General features: G+C 45.7%; 1 protein-coding gene across 4 annotated transcripts in view; it reads left to right on the forward strand.

Moving 5' to 3' along the window:
• The first annotated feature begins 1,053 nt into the window (after window positions 1-1,053).
• Window positions 1,054-16,198, forward strand: part of ESRRG (estrogen related receptor gamma) — a 407,255-nt gene continuing 392,110 nt past the window's right edge. For 3 of the 4 annotated variants that reach the window (XM_052805607.1, XM_052805616.1, XM_052805613.1), the window contains exon 1: window positions 1,054-1,388. In XM_052805607.1, the coding sequence (XP_052661567.1) occupies window positions 1,387-1,388 (2 nt within the window). In that variant the 5' untranslated portion in view covers window positions 1,054-1,386. Of the gene's footprint in view, window positions 1,389-2,574; window positions 2,593-16,198 lie in introns of those variants that run through there. The other variant, XM_052805622.1, reaches the window with a different exon arrangement.

Consider the following 16,198-nt stretch of genomic DNA (forward strand, 5'->3'; position numbering starts at 1 on the left):
CAGGTACCTGTCAGGGGAGAAAACCTCTTCATAGCTACCGCGGTGGGATCCTTATCAGCGGCAGTTCCTCTGCTGACAGGGACCCAGCCTTAAGCTGCCCGCAAATCAACGTCCTCTCCAGAGAGAGGCAACTGTCGTTACGCGGGAAGGCCAAAACCGCCGGTACCGCTCAGCCCATCAGCAAAACCACGGGGAGGGGGAGGGCAGAGGGGGCCGGCGCCGAGGACCCCGAGGGCGCTTTCCCGGGGGCCGCCCGGGGAAGGCCAGGCTGGGCGCTGGCCCCGTGCTGGGGGGGCGGCTCTCCCGGCCGAGCCGTCGGGCCGGCCCCGCCGCCGCTTCCCTCCCGCGGCGGCAGCGCGGGGGGGGCGTGGGGGGGTGGGTGTGGGGCTGCCGCCCTCCCACCCGCCGAGGGCCAGGCCGCGGGGGCGCGCTCAAGGACGAGGCTCTCGCGCCGCCGGCGCGTGCCTGGCGCCCACGCGCGCCCGGCCGGCAGGGGCGTCGTGGGCGGGGAGGGAGGGGAAGGCGCGTGCCGTGGGGCCTCGCCGCGGGAGCGCGGAAGCCCCAGGGCCACGCGTGTCTCGGGGCTTTCTCTCGAGTGGGTCCTCGCTCCGTGGCTGACCCAAAGCCCCAGGCGAACACTTTATCCCTACCGAAGTAACACCCCCCACGCCCCCCCTCCCCCCAGTAATTCCGACCTGGTTTCTTTCTGTTCCCCACTTGCTTGTTTCAAAGTGTGGGCACGTTCAGGAAAGCCTGCCTGCCCGCCTCCTGCCCTTCCACCCGACATCGCGTGGACCCCCCTCACCACCCACCACCATCCACCCCCCCCCAAAAAAAACAACCCCCCAAAACCCCTCGCAAACGCACCGTATTTCCAACTTGGAGTTAAAGTCGGTGCTAATCCGGGTCAGTCCCTGCCCCTGGCTGGGAAGGCAGGGAGGGAGGATGTAACGTATGGGGGGGGGGGGGAGGGAACAAAAACAACCCCCCAAATAAACAAACAAACAAAAATCTCGCGCACGATCACAATAAAGTGAAATTCCTTTCTACACACCCACAACTTTAGCTCTGTCTGCTGCCTGGGGGGTTTTAATCTTGCAAAGAGAAAGGGGGGCTCCCTGCGCAAAATTACGCCTTCTCCTCTCATTTGTTAGCTGATTCCATCAAAAAGTTCGCTATTTATAGGCTACACACACGAACCTGGAGTAATACAAACCCTCCCGTGTTGTTCCCCTCGCAAAGTGGCCGGTCCTGAAGCATCTGATCGGGTTTGTGTGTGTGTGCGTGAGTGAGAGAGACACACAGAGAGCGCTACCATCAAAAAGGGGAAAGAAGAGCTCAAGCTGAGAGACTTATTAATTGCTAAGAGCTGCTCTGCCACCAGCCATGTGAGTACCTAACAATGATCACCTTTTGCACAGATGGTCAGCGATCAGGCACAGACACTTTCTGTCCTTTTCTTCCTCCCTCCCCTTTCTTATTTTTTTTTTATTCCCCTCCTGTCTCACTCCCTCCCACCCACCGTTCCTTTTTTCTTTTTTCTTTTTTTTCCCCTTTTTAGTTTGAGTTTGCACGGCTTATTCCTCCCGAAGAGGAGGAATGAAACGTGGGCGAGCGCGGGGGAGAAAATGTGCCGGAGAAGAGGAAGGAAGGAAGGAGTGGTGGAGGGAGAGGAGGAGGGTTTGTTAAGCGATCGCCTTGTCCCCTGAGTCCGAGCCGGCTGGGAATTAGTAACAGCGAGATAACGGAGGTTGTATCCCTCCCTCTTCCTCCGCTTTTCTTTTCCTGGAGCGCTCCGACCCCCCTCCCCCGACAATTATTACCCTGGTATCAGCGCGGGGAACGAGCTGTATTCATCAAACCCCATTTGGGAGAATTAAAAGAGAAATTTAAAGGGAAAAAAAAAAAGAGAGATCGAGCGAGCGCGCGGGACTAAGGGGGTTTGCTGGCTCCGCGTCCAGCAACGACTGTCCGTCAGCTCCCAGCCTGCCGGGCAGGCAGGTAGAAAGCGCTCGGAGAGCAGCCCGGTCCCTCGGGCGGTGCGGGCGATTTTGGGGAGAGGGGGAGCGCCCCGGCCCTCCCCGGCAGCCAGGTGCGAGGGGGGCTGCAGCGCGTCCCCGCATGCCTGCGCTCCTTCCCCCACGCGAGGTCTCAAGCGCTTTTCAGGCAGTGCCAGACCTCGGCGGGGCACGGTGCGTGAAATCAAGACCCGCGCAGCAGGCAGGGCACGGCACGTGGGTTTAAGAAATCGCGCGGCTGATTCCGGAGGGGGGGGGGAATGCGATCTGTAGTAGGAAACGTGGCTCTCGAAAAGGTAGGTGTCCCGGTTTGTGGAGGAATGCAGGGCTGGGAGACTTCGCGTGGAAAGGAGGGGTGCGGACAGAGAAGGCGAATTTGCTTCCAGCACGGAGAGGCGCTTTTCTAAACCGACACTTGACCTCCAATCACACACTCTCAAGTTAGCGTAGCATTAAATTAACAGGGTCGGGGTTATCCAGGGCATTATACTGTGTGCCCGGGATGTAACCTCTGCTCATTTATACACAAAGAAGAGGGAGAGACGGAGTTACACCTGCAAAGCCAAAGAGCACGGTGAGTATCGGTATTTGTTCCTCTCCCTCACATGCCTGTGAACAAAGTTCAAAGGCAGCCGGTGCGTGTCTGGGTTTGGGTCCACCGGACTCCCTTGCTCCCTTCAGAGGCAGCAGCGCAGCCGCGTTTGGTGCCGGGACCTCCAGCACAGCCCCTCCGGAGGCGAGCCCTCGCAAAACAGCAAGAACTTGTGGTGTCTTGGTTGGAACTTTGCTGCTTTACGTAGGGGAAGGGAAGGGGGGGGGGGGGGAAGAAAAAAAATAAAAGTGACTTGGATCCAGCGCTATTTATAGGTGGCAGTAAAGCCTCCTTTTCAATAAGCAGCCGTGGAAAAGAAGCGTCAGAAAACCGGCTGCTTTATTGATTCAAGGTGCCGGACGGTCACAGCCATGCTAGCCAGGCTGGACCTATAAAGTCACGGCTCCTCTCGGGTTAGGCAGCGAGAAGAGGAATAGGATCCGTATTTTGCTGAACCCCGGCTTGGACAAGATTCAATTCCCAAGCACAGGTATAGGGCACAAGAGGGTGAGATGGAAGACTTTTCCCTTTTCTTTCAGACACGCACACAATACAGGGCACCCGCAGGGCTGAAAGTGGGCCAGGGCTACACGGTAGGTATCAGATCACACAAAGCAGAGGAAAGAAATCCAGTTAAAAATACATTAGTTGAAATCAGAGGACTAGCTTGATTTTTTTTTTTCTTCCTTTTTAAACAAAGGTGCACGTTAGAACAAGCTGGAAGCACTTTGTGCCTGACGGTATCCCCCACGCCCATTGGAAATAAAGCAAGAAGCTTGCTCTTTCTTTGCATCTTCTAAACCTTGTTTTAATTAGAATTGCTAAAGTAGGACACCCCGGTGGAAGATGTTTTCAAGTATCCACCTACCTCTCTGCTGTAAGCAGAATTGCTGTCTGCTAAATTGCTTGAAACGCAAAATTCTGCCCCACCCCCAGCATGTTTTGGCACCTACTCACCCTTTCCCCCCCGAAATTGCAATCGCTTGTGAAAGGTTGCTCCATTAGGAGGAAAAGAAAAACCCCAAACAACCAGCAGTAATGAGATGAGTGGACTCCGAGAGCCTCGCTTTGCTCTGTGCAGCAGGAAAGGGTTTGGACAGAGAGCGTCCTTCAAAACTAATGCTTTTTTTTTTTTTTTTTAAAGTCCCAAATTGGGCGTATCCTTACTCTTCTCCTTTAATTTATTTGATTAAATCATAACAAAAACAGACTCATCAGCCTCTCGTATTTCCTCACGTGTAACCATACGCGAAACCTTTTATATGGAGGCAAGTAATTGGCTTTAGTTAACTAAGGGCACCGGCCGGGCTGAAGTTTTACTCCCGCTCCCAGGGCAGCGCTTCACGCAAACGCGTGTTACAGCTGCACCTCACGCTCCTCCTTTGCGAACCTCAGGTTTTGAAACAGTTTCTCTCATTCCTCACCTTTCCCTGATTTGGCGAATGGGGGTTGCTCCTGGCAGGGGCTTGCGGGACGAGGGGGCTCTTCCCCCGCGGGGTTTGGCGCGTCCCGGGGCCGGTTCAGGGAGCGCCCGGCCCGCTTGAAACTCCGAACCGCTTCTGGACCGCTTCCCGCGGGCGTCCCCGTCCCCTCTGTGAGAGCAGGGTGCTCGCTGCTCGTTTCCACTCCTGATTAAGGACTAGATTAATTTCGTCTTCGGGAAAGTGAGGTTCTGTTAGCTCACCTCTAGCTTAAATTAAAAAGAAAGAAAAAGCCCCACCAAGCTCTGAAAGTTTCTCAGGTAAAGCTCGGGTTCCCTTTGGTTATTACTCAAATGAAGAACGGCGTCAATTAACTCTTTAATTCGGAAATGCCTGCCCGAGAAGAATAAGGATAATTCCCCGTCCTTCTCTAAAAGGTAATTGCAGGATGGCATTTAGTACATGTGGTCCCCAGGTAACCTAATGACATGATTACTCCCCTGCCCGCTCGCAGCCGTTGTTTGCCGCTCCCTCCCCCCTTGGTTCCTCTCTGAAATTAGGCAGCAACGCCGGGCTTCTGGGGGTGCCGCTGCTGCCGCCCGTCCTGCCCAAACCTTCCCCCCGCTTCGCTCTCTCCCTGCCCGCAGCCACCCGGGGTTTGCACCTCTGCCGGGCTCTCACAGCCCGCTGCCACCAGCACAGTATGATCACAGTGGAAAAAGAATTAATACCACCAGCCCCGATAAGAGGGCAGGGGCCTCAGAGCAACAGGTAACGAGGGCACCTGCGGCTCTTCAAGGGTGTTTAACCGCTGAGAGAGGGAGCAGGAGATTTGCGAAAGGATCGCGTTGGGTAAGGGCGTGTTGCAGGGGCAGAGGACCACCCAAACCCGGCGTTTAGTGACACTTTGACAAAAGTTTAACGTTGCTGTGAGGCGACCGGGACCTCTGCAGCGAAACGCAAAAGCTGCCTCGCCTTGGTCGCTTGCTCGCCGGTTTCTTGCGGTCCCTAAAAGCCCCGAAAGCCGCCCCGCGGAGCGGCCCCGGCTCTGGGAAGCGCCGACGGCGGGTCTGGGGCCGGACACGTGTTGCTCTCCCGAGGAGCGGGTCGTGTGTCCCGTCCCCCCCGCCCCGATCCTCCCGCGGGGACTCGCCGAGGAGGCTGCGGCCGGCCGGTGCGGGGCCTCGGGCAGGGCCGGAGGGGGCGGGCGGGGAGGTACGGCTGCCCGGCGGGGGGAGCGGTGCAGCCTCCCACCGAGTTACTTCATCGTTGTTCTTGAGGACACGGCAGGAGCGGGCGCCTCGCCGTCGGGCACAAACCAGACCCCGACTGAGCCCTCGCAGCGCGGGGGGCTCAGGCCCCGGGCAGGGGGCCCCACGGCCACCCCGGGGGCCGGGACGCCCCGCGGGGGTCCCCCGCTGCGGCAGCCGCCAGGGACGCCGCCGGCTGGGGCTCCGCGGCGGGCGGGCAGGGCTGCCCCGGGGGCGGCGGCGGGCGCGGAGGGTCCCCGGGCTGAGCCGAAAGGGGGGAGCTCGCCCCTTGCCTCCCCTCCTCTCCCTCCCCGGCTCTTTGTTCTTTGCCCCTTTGTTCTCCCTCTCCTCGGCGTTTGCCCTAAGTTTCCGAGGGGGGGGGTGGAGGTGCGGAGAAAAGTTGCTGAAAGCTGAGGAATTACAGTAAGTGGCTGCCGGAGCAGGGAAAAGAGGCGGGGGGTCCCTTCCCGGGGCTCCGAGCCGTTCCCCAAATTCTGTCGCTTTGTCTGACTTGCCCAAGGATCGGTGGGTCGCGCTGGGGACGGGCCGCGCTTGCACTGATGCTGAGGCAGAAGGGGGACACGGGGCTCCCCTGGCCACAGCACACCCCTTGGGGGCCGTGCACCCCCTCGTCTCCGTTTGAAAGCGTTCTGGTGGGCAACCGTCCTTTCTGCCCTTTCTGGTGGGGAAGGGAAAAAAAAATAATAATCGATGAACTTATTGTAATGAGATGAGGCGGTAGGTCAGAGAGATGAAGAATTTCTGAATGTTAGATTTTAGGGCACACGTATTGGTCCGAGGTGCACAAACCCAGAAAGCATTTGGCTTTGTCGCTTTCTTTTCAGCGTTCTCTCTGCTTGCTTGACAGGGCTATGGTAAAGTGTTGTCAGGAGTTAAACAAGTTGGCACTTACTTACTTTCAAAGCAGATGGAAAATCCTTGTACAACATCGCAGCTTAAAAGACAGCTTTAGCACGGTTAAAGGGAGATCAGACAGTATGATTTGGTATTGACAACAGTAATAAAACTTCCTTGGAAAAGGAAAACCTCTTTGCTCGGTACGTTATGGTATAGCCTCCCCCCTGCCTTTGCTAATCATAATTAAATGCTAGAGAACTACAAGCTTATTTTACCTTGCACTAAGAAATCATCAATAACTTGCAAATATCAGTTATCACAGTATTCTTCCCTTTCCCCCTGATATATCCAAGTAGGAAAACACTTTATTTGCCTGAGTTAGGTATTAGGAAAGCTGATGTAGAAGGAAGTTTTAGTATGGTGCAGTGGAGTAGGTCACAACAGGTTACAGACAGAGCCAGGTCTGAGTCCTGAACTCCGGGAGAGTTCCCTAACAGTGCTGTTAAGCTCCCACCTTTATAACCAAGGATATAACAGATGAACGTAGCACTTTGGTGTTTGCTGAAAACCTCCTTGAATGTAATTCTCATATTTCTTGTAATCAAGAGAATGTCCATAAATAATTATAGCAGTATAGTGTAAATTTACTATTTTTAAATATGTAGAGATCCTATAAAATTATTTTTTTAAAGGGATTATTTTCACAGTCCTTTTTTATTACATAAAAAGGCTAAAATTGTTTATTATAGTGAGTCAAATTTCCAGAATTTGTATACATTTTTCTGATATCAAACAAACCAAACAAAGTTTAGAAATGAGGTGAGATAAGATTGGAGTTGACTAAATAAACATTTTAGATTAGGATTTTTTTAATGTATGTATGCTGATAGGGATCATACCATCCTTCTGGCAGCTATTAAACCCCAGGATCAATTTTTCAAATGAAATGGGTTTTGATTTGAGGTGATGTGGGGCCTGTTCTTCTGGCTTTGTTTTTTCCTGACGTTGAGGGGATACAATCTCAGCAAGAAGTCTGGGAACCTCGCAACTGGAAAATCCAGCTTTAGGTATTTCAAGCTGGAAACACAAACCCAGAAGCTGTCCTTGAAAACTTTGACCTTTATTATTTAAGACCGTGATTCACAGTTGAATGTAATGATCGGTCACTAGCAAAGTAGAGAAAGATGCAGGCATCGTATTGGATGCTTTGGTGATAGTTCGATTTTCTAGCTGAGTGTGTCTCTGCCACAAGCCTACTAGTTTATTGCTTAAATCCAGAGGCCAGCCACGTTACTTACTATTCTGTTTATATCCCAATGCTCGTAATGTGTTGTTGCAATATCCAGGTAAAAATGGTCAATGCCATTTACAAGGAATCTGCCTTAAGCAATACTATAATCAGTAATAGCTAACGTTACCGAGAGCAACAGTTTCTGCAAATGACTTACTGCCACAGGAGTTAACAAAGGTACAGCTGTAATTGTGTTCAAAACTAAATAAAAGCAGACATCCAAGAAGGAGAATATAAATTTAATTGGAAAAGCGGATCTTACAGAATACTGTGTATGATCAATAACAGTTGATTCTGTCTCGGTAATGACAACAAAGAGAGGGCCAAGCAATGTTAGTGGGTACTTGTTCAAATACAGGGTTTCTGCAGCATGAGAAAAATTAATTTCTGACTCAAAAGCATCCACTGAAGAAAGAGGGATTGCATTTATTCACGTGTTAATTAATCTTCCCTTTTTGCTTGTGCTTTTTATGGACGTACGTAGATTTCCTTTCAATAGATGAGAGATTTATATATATTAAAAACCAAACAAACAAAAACAATGGACAACCCCCTACTACTTCCCTTGGAAACTCTGACAGCGAATACAAGTTACTAAATATTCCACTGGATTTCAGAGGGCAAACCTAAATATGTAAAGACGGTTTGGGATTTTGTTGTCTCAATTTTTGGAGCAGGGGACAAAGCTACTGAGTTGTAGCAGTTTGCCAAACTACTGAGTTGTTTAAATGAGATGTTGGGCAAGACCTTTTGCCTCTGAATTTTTATCACCTTTGTCTGTTGATAAATACTTGGAGCAAATGAGGGGGAAAAACACATTGCTTTCATTTTTACTTCACTTGCACTTGTTGTTACATCTAAGCAGTTCCAAACAGCATCGGCACAAAGGAAGATGGCATAAAATCAGAATAAGGAGGAAATTAAAAATGAACACTCTCTGCTTTATAATAGATACTTCTAGGTATAGGTGTGAATGAATACTGATTCATTTATACAGTTCTTAAATGGAAAAGCCTTAAGTTTACAAAAAAGGTAAATAGCATGTCGTACTGCATTTAGCTGATGTTGGTGTGCTAACTTTAGGAAAATGGAGAGCGGCAGTCCCCTTGACATCCCTGCAGAAAATTAGAGCTTGCCAGAAAGGAAATGAGAGCGTATAACTATAGGAGTTATGTTGAGAATGGAGGGTAAACAACTTTAATATTGTATTTCTTTTCTTTTATTAGTTTATCTCAGTCTTAACAAAATTAAAAGATTTTTTTAATTGGAAATGCCCATGTTTTATTCTATCGATATATACTTAATAAAACTAAGGGATTCTTCAGAATAATGCACATCTCGGGCTTTCAAATGTTACAAGGGCCTTATGTGCTTACTACATGTGTAAAATTATCAGTAACCATGGGAAATAGAGGTATATGTTGGCTAAGATTCAGTTGCTGAATAAATAGCAATTTAGGGTTTTTTTTTCTTTTACTATTACATCATGTATGGAGACATCTGGAGCTCATTTCATCATGCAGGTATAGGAGTACGCGTAGGATGTTGACTGAATGTAGTAAATATATTTGCAACAAATACTGGCGATAATGACGTGTTTCCATCTAGGTATTTAATCTGTTTCAAAATTTGTCTCATTCTTAATAAATAGAGTAGTAGTAATAAAATTAGAAATTACTTCCCCATATTTATATTCTGTCCCAAAAGACATTTTATTCAAAGCACAAAAATAGGTATTTCTCTGTATTTCGTTAGTGAGTCATGACCCTGAGATACGGCACTGGCAAAATACACGCAGTCTCCCTCCCTCAAAACACTTGCAAGAATAGTATGTTATTGCCTCTGCATGTTTTTTTTTGAATGTACATCAGTAATGTATAAGTGGCTCTGGCTCTAAGCACAGAGGGAGAAGAGATGATAAATCAATATAAGTTCATTCTAAGTAACTGATTAAAATAAAGGCTCTGTTCTGTTTCCATTGCAGTTAACACCAAAACACTCGTGACTTTGAATAGCTTCCTCTTACTTTTTGGATTGTGGAAATGCTCAGAAATCCCAGCCAGCGTTTTGGTTTTGTTGTGCAGAAATACATAGAAGTAACAATCTTTGTTGAAAACTGTGGTTCCAGGCCTTAATTTTTTCATAGACTTCTGCCTAATATTTTTATATTTCTTATCATGTAGTAGGAGGTTGCCCCCCCCCCTTCCTCCCCAAATGGAAACAGTTACCGTGTCCATGAGTGGCATATTTGGTATTTTGTGTTTAACTATTTCAAACCTTCATCCAAATACAGGATAACAATGATTATTTTTTTTTCATTTGTATCAAATACAAATCATTACACTGGTGCCAGTCTTGGGAAGCTGCCAATGAGCTGCTGCTAACTTTAACATCCTCACCCGTTTTAATAGTCGTCATTAATGGAACTTAAGCATTTTCTTCCAGTTAGGAAAATGTTCGAATAGAACTGAACTAGGTAATTCCATGCATATCCTTATCAGTCAACACTTTCTGAACAAATTAGATCACGATTTAATTTTTTTTTTTTACCTTATTCTTTCATATTTTTGTATTCACAAGAAAAGAGCAAGGCATCTAAAATATGCTTGAAATTTATAATTTAAAATATAGATCTTTAAACAAAGAATGAAAATAACGCAGACTTCTGAATTATAAATTAGAAAATCTTTTTTCTGTTTCTAACTTGGATTTTCTCTGAATAATTTCTTCCCTCCTCCCTCCCTATTCATCTTGTCCACTTCAAAAATGTTGGAAGTAGTATGTGTTTTAGTAGGATATAGTGTAGGGATTCTTCCATGTTTGAAGGATACTTGGAGCTCTTCATATGATGTCTTTGCATCAGTAGAAAGTGTTAAATATTTTTAGGCTGATTGAATTTTTTACATATGGCAAAAAATACAGTAATCTAGTGATGGTTTTCACAGACACATGGAAATCAAAGGATTTTGCAGCTGTACACGTATGTGTACTGCTACTGACATCAGGTACTTCTGGGGTGGGTGGTGGTCATGTATTCAGGGAAAAATAGAAATAAATGGAGCTTATACTTCTAACTTGGGTGACACCAACTTTTCTTATACACTCAGTAGATAAATTTGTACTTTGTTTTTCTTTTTCTAATCTGTAATAATATCTATCCAATGGGGTAAATGAAATAGATATAGGTATATGTGTGCGCTTCGGTGTGTGTGTATATATATATCTATCTCACATCACAGCCAGGGAAAAATTTACTCAAGGAGACAAACTTGCTTTAAAGGAAGTGCCACAAAAGAGGAACTTTATGCATCCAAAGTTGTCTTAGTAGAATGAAGAAATTGTTGATACTGTAGCATCCCACCTTGCTTAAGCACAGCTCCATTTATGTAAGGAAGGATCAGCAGTAGTAGACCCATGTAAGGGAGAGTGACTATAGTAACTGAATTATTTCTCAGTTCCTTTACCCATTACCTAGCAAATAAATTTTCATCAATATGTCAAAATCAAAATTCTTTAAGAGGAAAAACATGCAATAGATTCAACCTTTAAATGGTGGGCATTTGGGTTTTTTTTTGATTGTTTGTTTGTTTCATAGCAAGCAGCATTCATAGAAAAATATTCCGGGGGGGGGGAATAATTGAGGGACTGTGATGAGACTGGCATAGATCTTTCCTGAGCTAGTAGAAGATGCAGACCAAATCACTTGTCATTGGAGTGCTAATATCTTTAGAATCACATTGAAATTCATCTGATCTGTAAGTTTGGCATCATGTCCATTGAAATCATGGACATTCATATTCCATAGCCTGGAACTTCTGCAACCACACCTAACTTTTATGAGTGGTTTATTTTGATATTATCGTTTCAAATGTTTGGGTAAAACAGACACGGTAAACCTGTGATTGATTATAATACTTGGCATTTAATGAGTGAATTTATCTATTCATCTGAGGGGTATCAAAGACATAACCCTTACTTTCATATAAGGAAACTGAGGCACAGAGAGAGAAGTAACTCTCAGAAGCCTGAGTTCCCCATGATAAGTTGGTGATGGATTTAGGAATACAGAGCAGGTTGCATACACCTGCTGCATACACCTGCTACATACACGTTGTAGCCTCATAAAGCACATGCATTTTATGATGCCTTCACAAACTACTAAAACCTGGTTCCAACTGTTTCCTCAAAAGCTTTGTGACACTTCGCTTTTATTTAGTGGCAACACTTCATTCATCAAATGTCTATAAAGCTTGTACCTTATGATCACCTGTATGAGGACTGGAAGACCTGTTTGTCTTTCCAGTACCCAAGTAATTTCCTGAATGTTAACTCCTGTATTTGTATGTGTAACAGCAGAATTACCTGAAATCAGCTGGAATTGCTCTTGCATAGTAATTTGTTGCACTGAGGCCACAGGGAAGAAAACTAGCATCCCATGTTTTACATCCTCTGCAGCAGCATAAAGCTGAGAGAGAAAAAATGAGGTATAATGGAAAACAGTAAAGGGTCATTTTCATTGGACTTGTACCTAAAGAATTGTGCCAAGAAGCAGCATGTACTGCTGGAATAGAAGAAACTGTTTCTGGATGTTAACTCTGGGTAGTATACTGCCCTGGTAATTTAGACAGTAATGCGATATCCTATCCGCACAGGTAGGAATGTAGAGAAACAGCCTCCTAACAACTGGCAATTAATACACTAATCTCTTAAAAAGTCATTATTCACACAAAAGAGGCAAAAAAATAAATTGGTTCAGGCAAAATTGTGTATCCTTCTGTGCATCTGGCTGTAACAAGTAAGGGTTAGGAATATGGGTTTATATTAACAGCCATTAAAATTACTGGTTGTTGACTGTGGTCATGTTTTTTCTTTTTCTGTAGTCTTAGCTGAACACCCATGTCCCAGGGGCTCAGAGCAGGGGCTGAGAGGATGGCTGCTGGGGTTGTGTGTGAGCCTGACGAGCTTAGAGGGGCTGGAACGGGGATCACTGGAGTTCTCGGGCTGGCTCCAGAAGGACTTGGATGGGGTGTTCGTGAGCTAGTGGCTCTACTTCTCAGCAGAAATTTAGTAGCAAAACATTATGGTAAAGTCTTCTAACTAGTAAAATTGCTCTAGTGTAATGAACTGTACCATAGTATCCAACAGTACAGGGCAACAAATTGCCTTAAGTAAAATTACCCATATTGAAATAAGTGAATAGAGAAAATAATGGATAAACTCTGGGTAGCATGTATAAGGAATAGTATTAGTCAGTTATAAAAAAACTGGTTTGATATCCAAGTCAGTAATATCAGTCTCCCTGAGGTTTCTTTTAATTCTTCTGTAACTGAAACAAGAACTGGCTTCAGTGTAAGGGAACTTGAAGAACATGTCCAGTAATGATGTTTTATGTACGCCTTGTATTGTGCTGGTGGACACATACACTAACACGCTCAAGACCAGCCTGAAAATTTTCAGCCAGATAAGAGGCATGCTTAGCCATCTCATGGGAGAAGGCAAATGGGATGCAGAGGTGTTTGCAAGGGAAGCAGCTCCCCAATGTTAGCTTCTCCGTGTCTTTGCCCACAGAAGCCCACAGAGAGGACGCGCTCCAGCTCGGCAGCCTGGCTTGTCAGTCCTGCCACCCCTGGCTGGACACCAGCTCCCTCCTCCCCTGCCTGCTTCTTTCTGTGCAAGAAGGCAATGCCAGGTGCCTACGTCTGTCCTCTTTTCTTTTTTTTGGTCAGAGCTGCCATCTGACCGGAGGGGTAACACGGGGAAGGCTGATCCCTTTCATGACCTATTCGGGGCTATGATTGTCTAGCCCAAAATTGAAAAGACAGTACTCTGCAGTGGGTCTCCTTGTTTTGGTGAAAATGGTTGAAACTCTGCCATCTGACTAATGGCACTATTTCGATGCATCTTTTATTTTCTATTTCATTATCTATAAGTAGATATATACAGAGTTGGGGACTAGCCTTTATATTCCTTCCTGAATCTTCTAAGAAGACAAAATTAAGACCAAAAATTATCCCTCCTTTACTAAACTTATTAAAAAAACCCCAACCCCAAACCTATTAGATTACATATTTTTATAGAGATTTAGATAAATTGGTACATATTGCCTTAGATACGACAAGGTTTCTAAAGCTTTATAAACTTGATGTTTGTAAGCTATTAATGAACTGTGATTCAATAATGCAATGGAAATATCATAACTAAAAAGGAAATAAACAACTTGCCTCATTGGCAGAATTATCATTACCCTGTGTGTAGGAAAAGCCTCCGAAGCTGGCTGCCTTTGCTGTGATTGGTGGTGTACTTTCTTCCGAGGATATCCTGTTGTTTGCCATGCTCCCTCCGCAATCATTTTTGTAGGGCTTTTGGATGCAGGAACTTTATCTGATGAAATGTTTTGTACAGCACTTAACAAATTTACCTTCTTACCCTGAACAATGCTACTGTGCTATAAATACCTAATGAGAACACATCTTTGGTAGTGTAAACCTGGAACAGTTACCCTAATTTTTTGTAGAAATTGCTCTGCATTGGCACTGGGGCAACTCAGTTGGGCCTGACAGCAGCAGGTCTCTCACCCTGCCTTTTGTGGCATGGGAGAAGGACCCAGTATTTTGGGACTTATTTCTGCAAAAAGTTGAGCACCTATAATCCTGCTAACAGCAGGAGAGGAGAGCATGCAGCTCCTGGCAGCAGCAAGCCCCACTAATTTCTGCACTGCCCAGAAATTAACTTCAAGAGTCTCAAAATTGTCATTAAAATTCAAATGTTTCCCTTCACATTTAGACACCCGCCCATGGAAAAACGCCCATCATCTAACTTCTCCCCCTCTCCCCGGGGGTGGTACTGGGAGATTAGCTCACAAGGAGGATGTGAAGTTTGCAGTCCTAATGGTGACTGAAAAGACGGAGGCAAGAAAACAAGCTTACCTTGCTGCCCTAAAGTTAAGCAGTAATCCACATGGCTCCAACGCTGAAATATGTAATAACGTGGTTGTAGGATTTCATTGCTAAAGATTTTGCATTGGTTCTGCTTCTGTCTTGGCTATATAAATAACTTTTTATTTTATTGCTATTGCTGTATAATATGACCAAAATATCATAGAAAAAATGCAATTTCTCAATTTTTTATTAGAAATTGAAGATCGGATCCCCAGCTAGTATAAATTGGTATGACTCCACTGATTTCACGAGAGCTATGTCAGCTTTCATGGGCTGCATATCTGGTTTCTGGTTTGTGGCTCTGACCAGCTAATTACTGAGTAGCACTTCACCATACCATGCCATTAATACATAGTAATGGAATTCGGGGTTCTGGCTGGTGTTAAGCAGTTAAATATAAGTAAATGCATTGGTCTGTGGAGTAAGATTTTTACTTTTCTCATCATTTTCCATAATGAACAGTTGGTTTAAAACTGGTGTCCTCTCTCTCCCATCAGCCTCTTGGCCACCTGCTAGAGGCCTGCAGGTATAAGGGGAAGGATGTGTTCAGTATCAGCACATTTCACTTAGGGCTCTAGAAACGAGCATCTTTAATGCACACCAAATGAGCTAAATTACAGGGGAGTGTTTCCAGCAGGCATTCCAGGGCTGTGAATGCAGCCTGGGAACCTGTGGTCCAACAGGCTTTGTCACCCTGACTGATGCTAAGAAAGTCCTCCCTACACGCTTCCATACACCATTTTCTACATATATCTATCACATCTTTGCAAGTACAGCTTTTTGTGTGTGCCTGGGGATGTACTTAGGCATTCTGAAAAGTCAGAAGACTCACTGAACTTTTAAAGCTGGATGTCAATGTGCTTCAAGCAGGGCCTAGATGGAGTTGAGGTAGTTGAGGTCCTTCAGTCCAAAATTGTTTAAGATCTGATATTGACCTATTCATCTTCTGACTTAACATGCCAGGTGAAGTTCTGCAACCTCAGGGAAGACTGAATTCATACAAACAGTGTTGGGGTTCCATAATGGAGTGTCACAGGTGCTTTCTTCTCAACTGCAATGGTATCAGTTCCTCTGTCTTTTATATAAAACATAGCAGTTAAGAGAATTCAAGTTCAGGGATGAAGGGTTTCATGTTTCCTCTTCTTCCAGTCTATAAACTATTCTATGCATAGGCTTCTTCCGCTCTTCCTTTTGAAGCTCCACCATCAGCATTTAAGGTTATTCCGGCCAGAGAAAAGCAGCAGCAGGGAGCATGACTGTAGCCTCCTGTGAGAACATTGAATTATGTGGGGTAATCCTGGATCTCTGGCTTCCAGGACTCCTTTAGCACTTATACATTAAGAATAAAATACATTAATGGGCTTTTGAGAATTCCTGAGATATGACCTGAATCATAGGGAGAGCCTATCTGCCATTAAACATAATACCTTCTTGGCAGCCATTCCTCCTTTGCAACCTTTGGCTTTGAGATCTGTTTTGGAAAGGCAAGAGGCATTTTGGAAATCTTGTAGTCAGTACCTCTATACCAAGGAATCAATCCCATCACCTACCGTTCTGTACCTGTAGTTTCCCCAGTATGTCATATGTACTTTGCACATACAGCACGGTTGCTTAAGTGCAGACTGTTAATCACTGGTTATTTTAATATTTGTGTAGTGTGTGAAAGGGGAAAGGGCTTAAATTCTGTTTGTAGTTTAAATAACTGTCTTGGCAGTTACACAATCCATAGTGTTTATATTTTCATGGAATGCAATGTTTGAGACTGATGTTAAAATGAGAGCAGCAGGTATCAGATATGGCCAAGCAGGTTCTAGAGTTGGTCCAGACTGG

The sequence above is a fragment of the Harpia harpyja genome, chromosome 13 (assembly GCF_026419915.1).
Source record: "Harpia harpyja isolate bHarHar1 chromosome 13, bHarHar1 primary haplotype, whole genome shotgun sequence".
NCBI classification, from domain to species: domain Eukaryota; kingdom Metazoa; phylum Chordata; class Aves; order Accipitriformes; family Accipitridae; genus Harpia; species Harpia harpyja.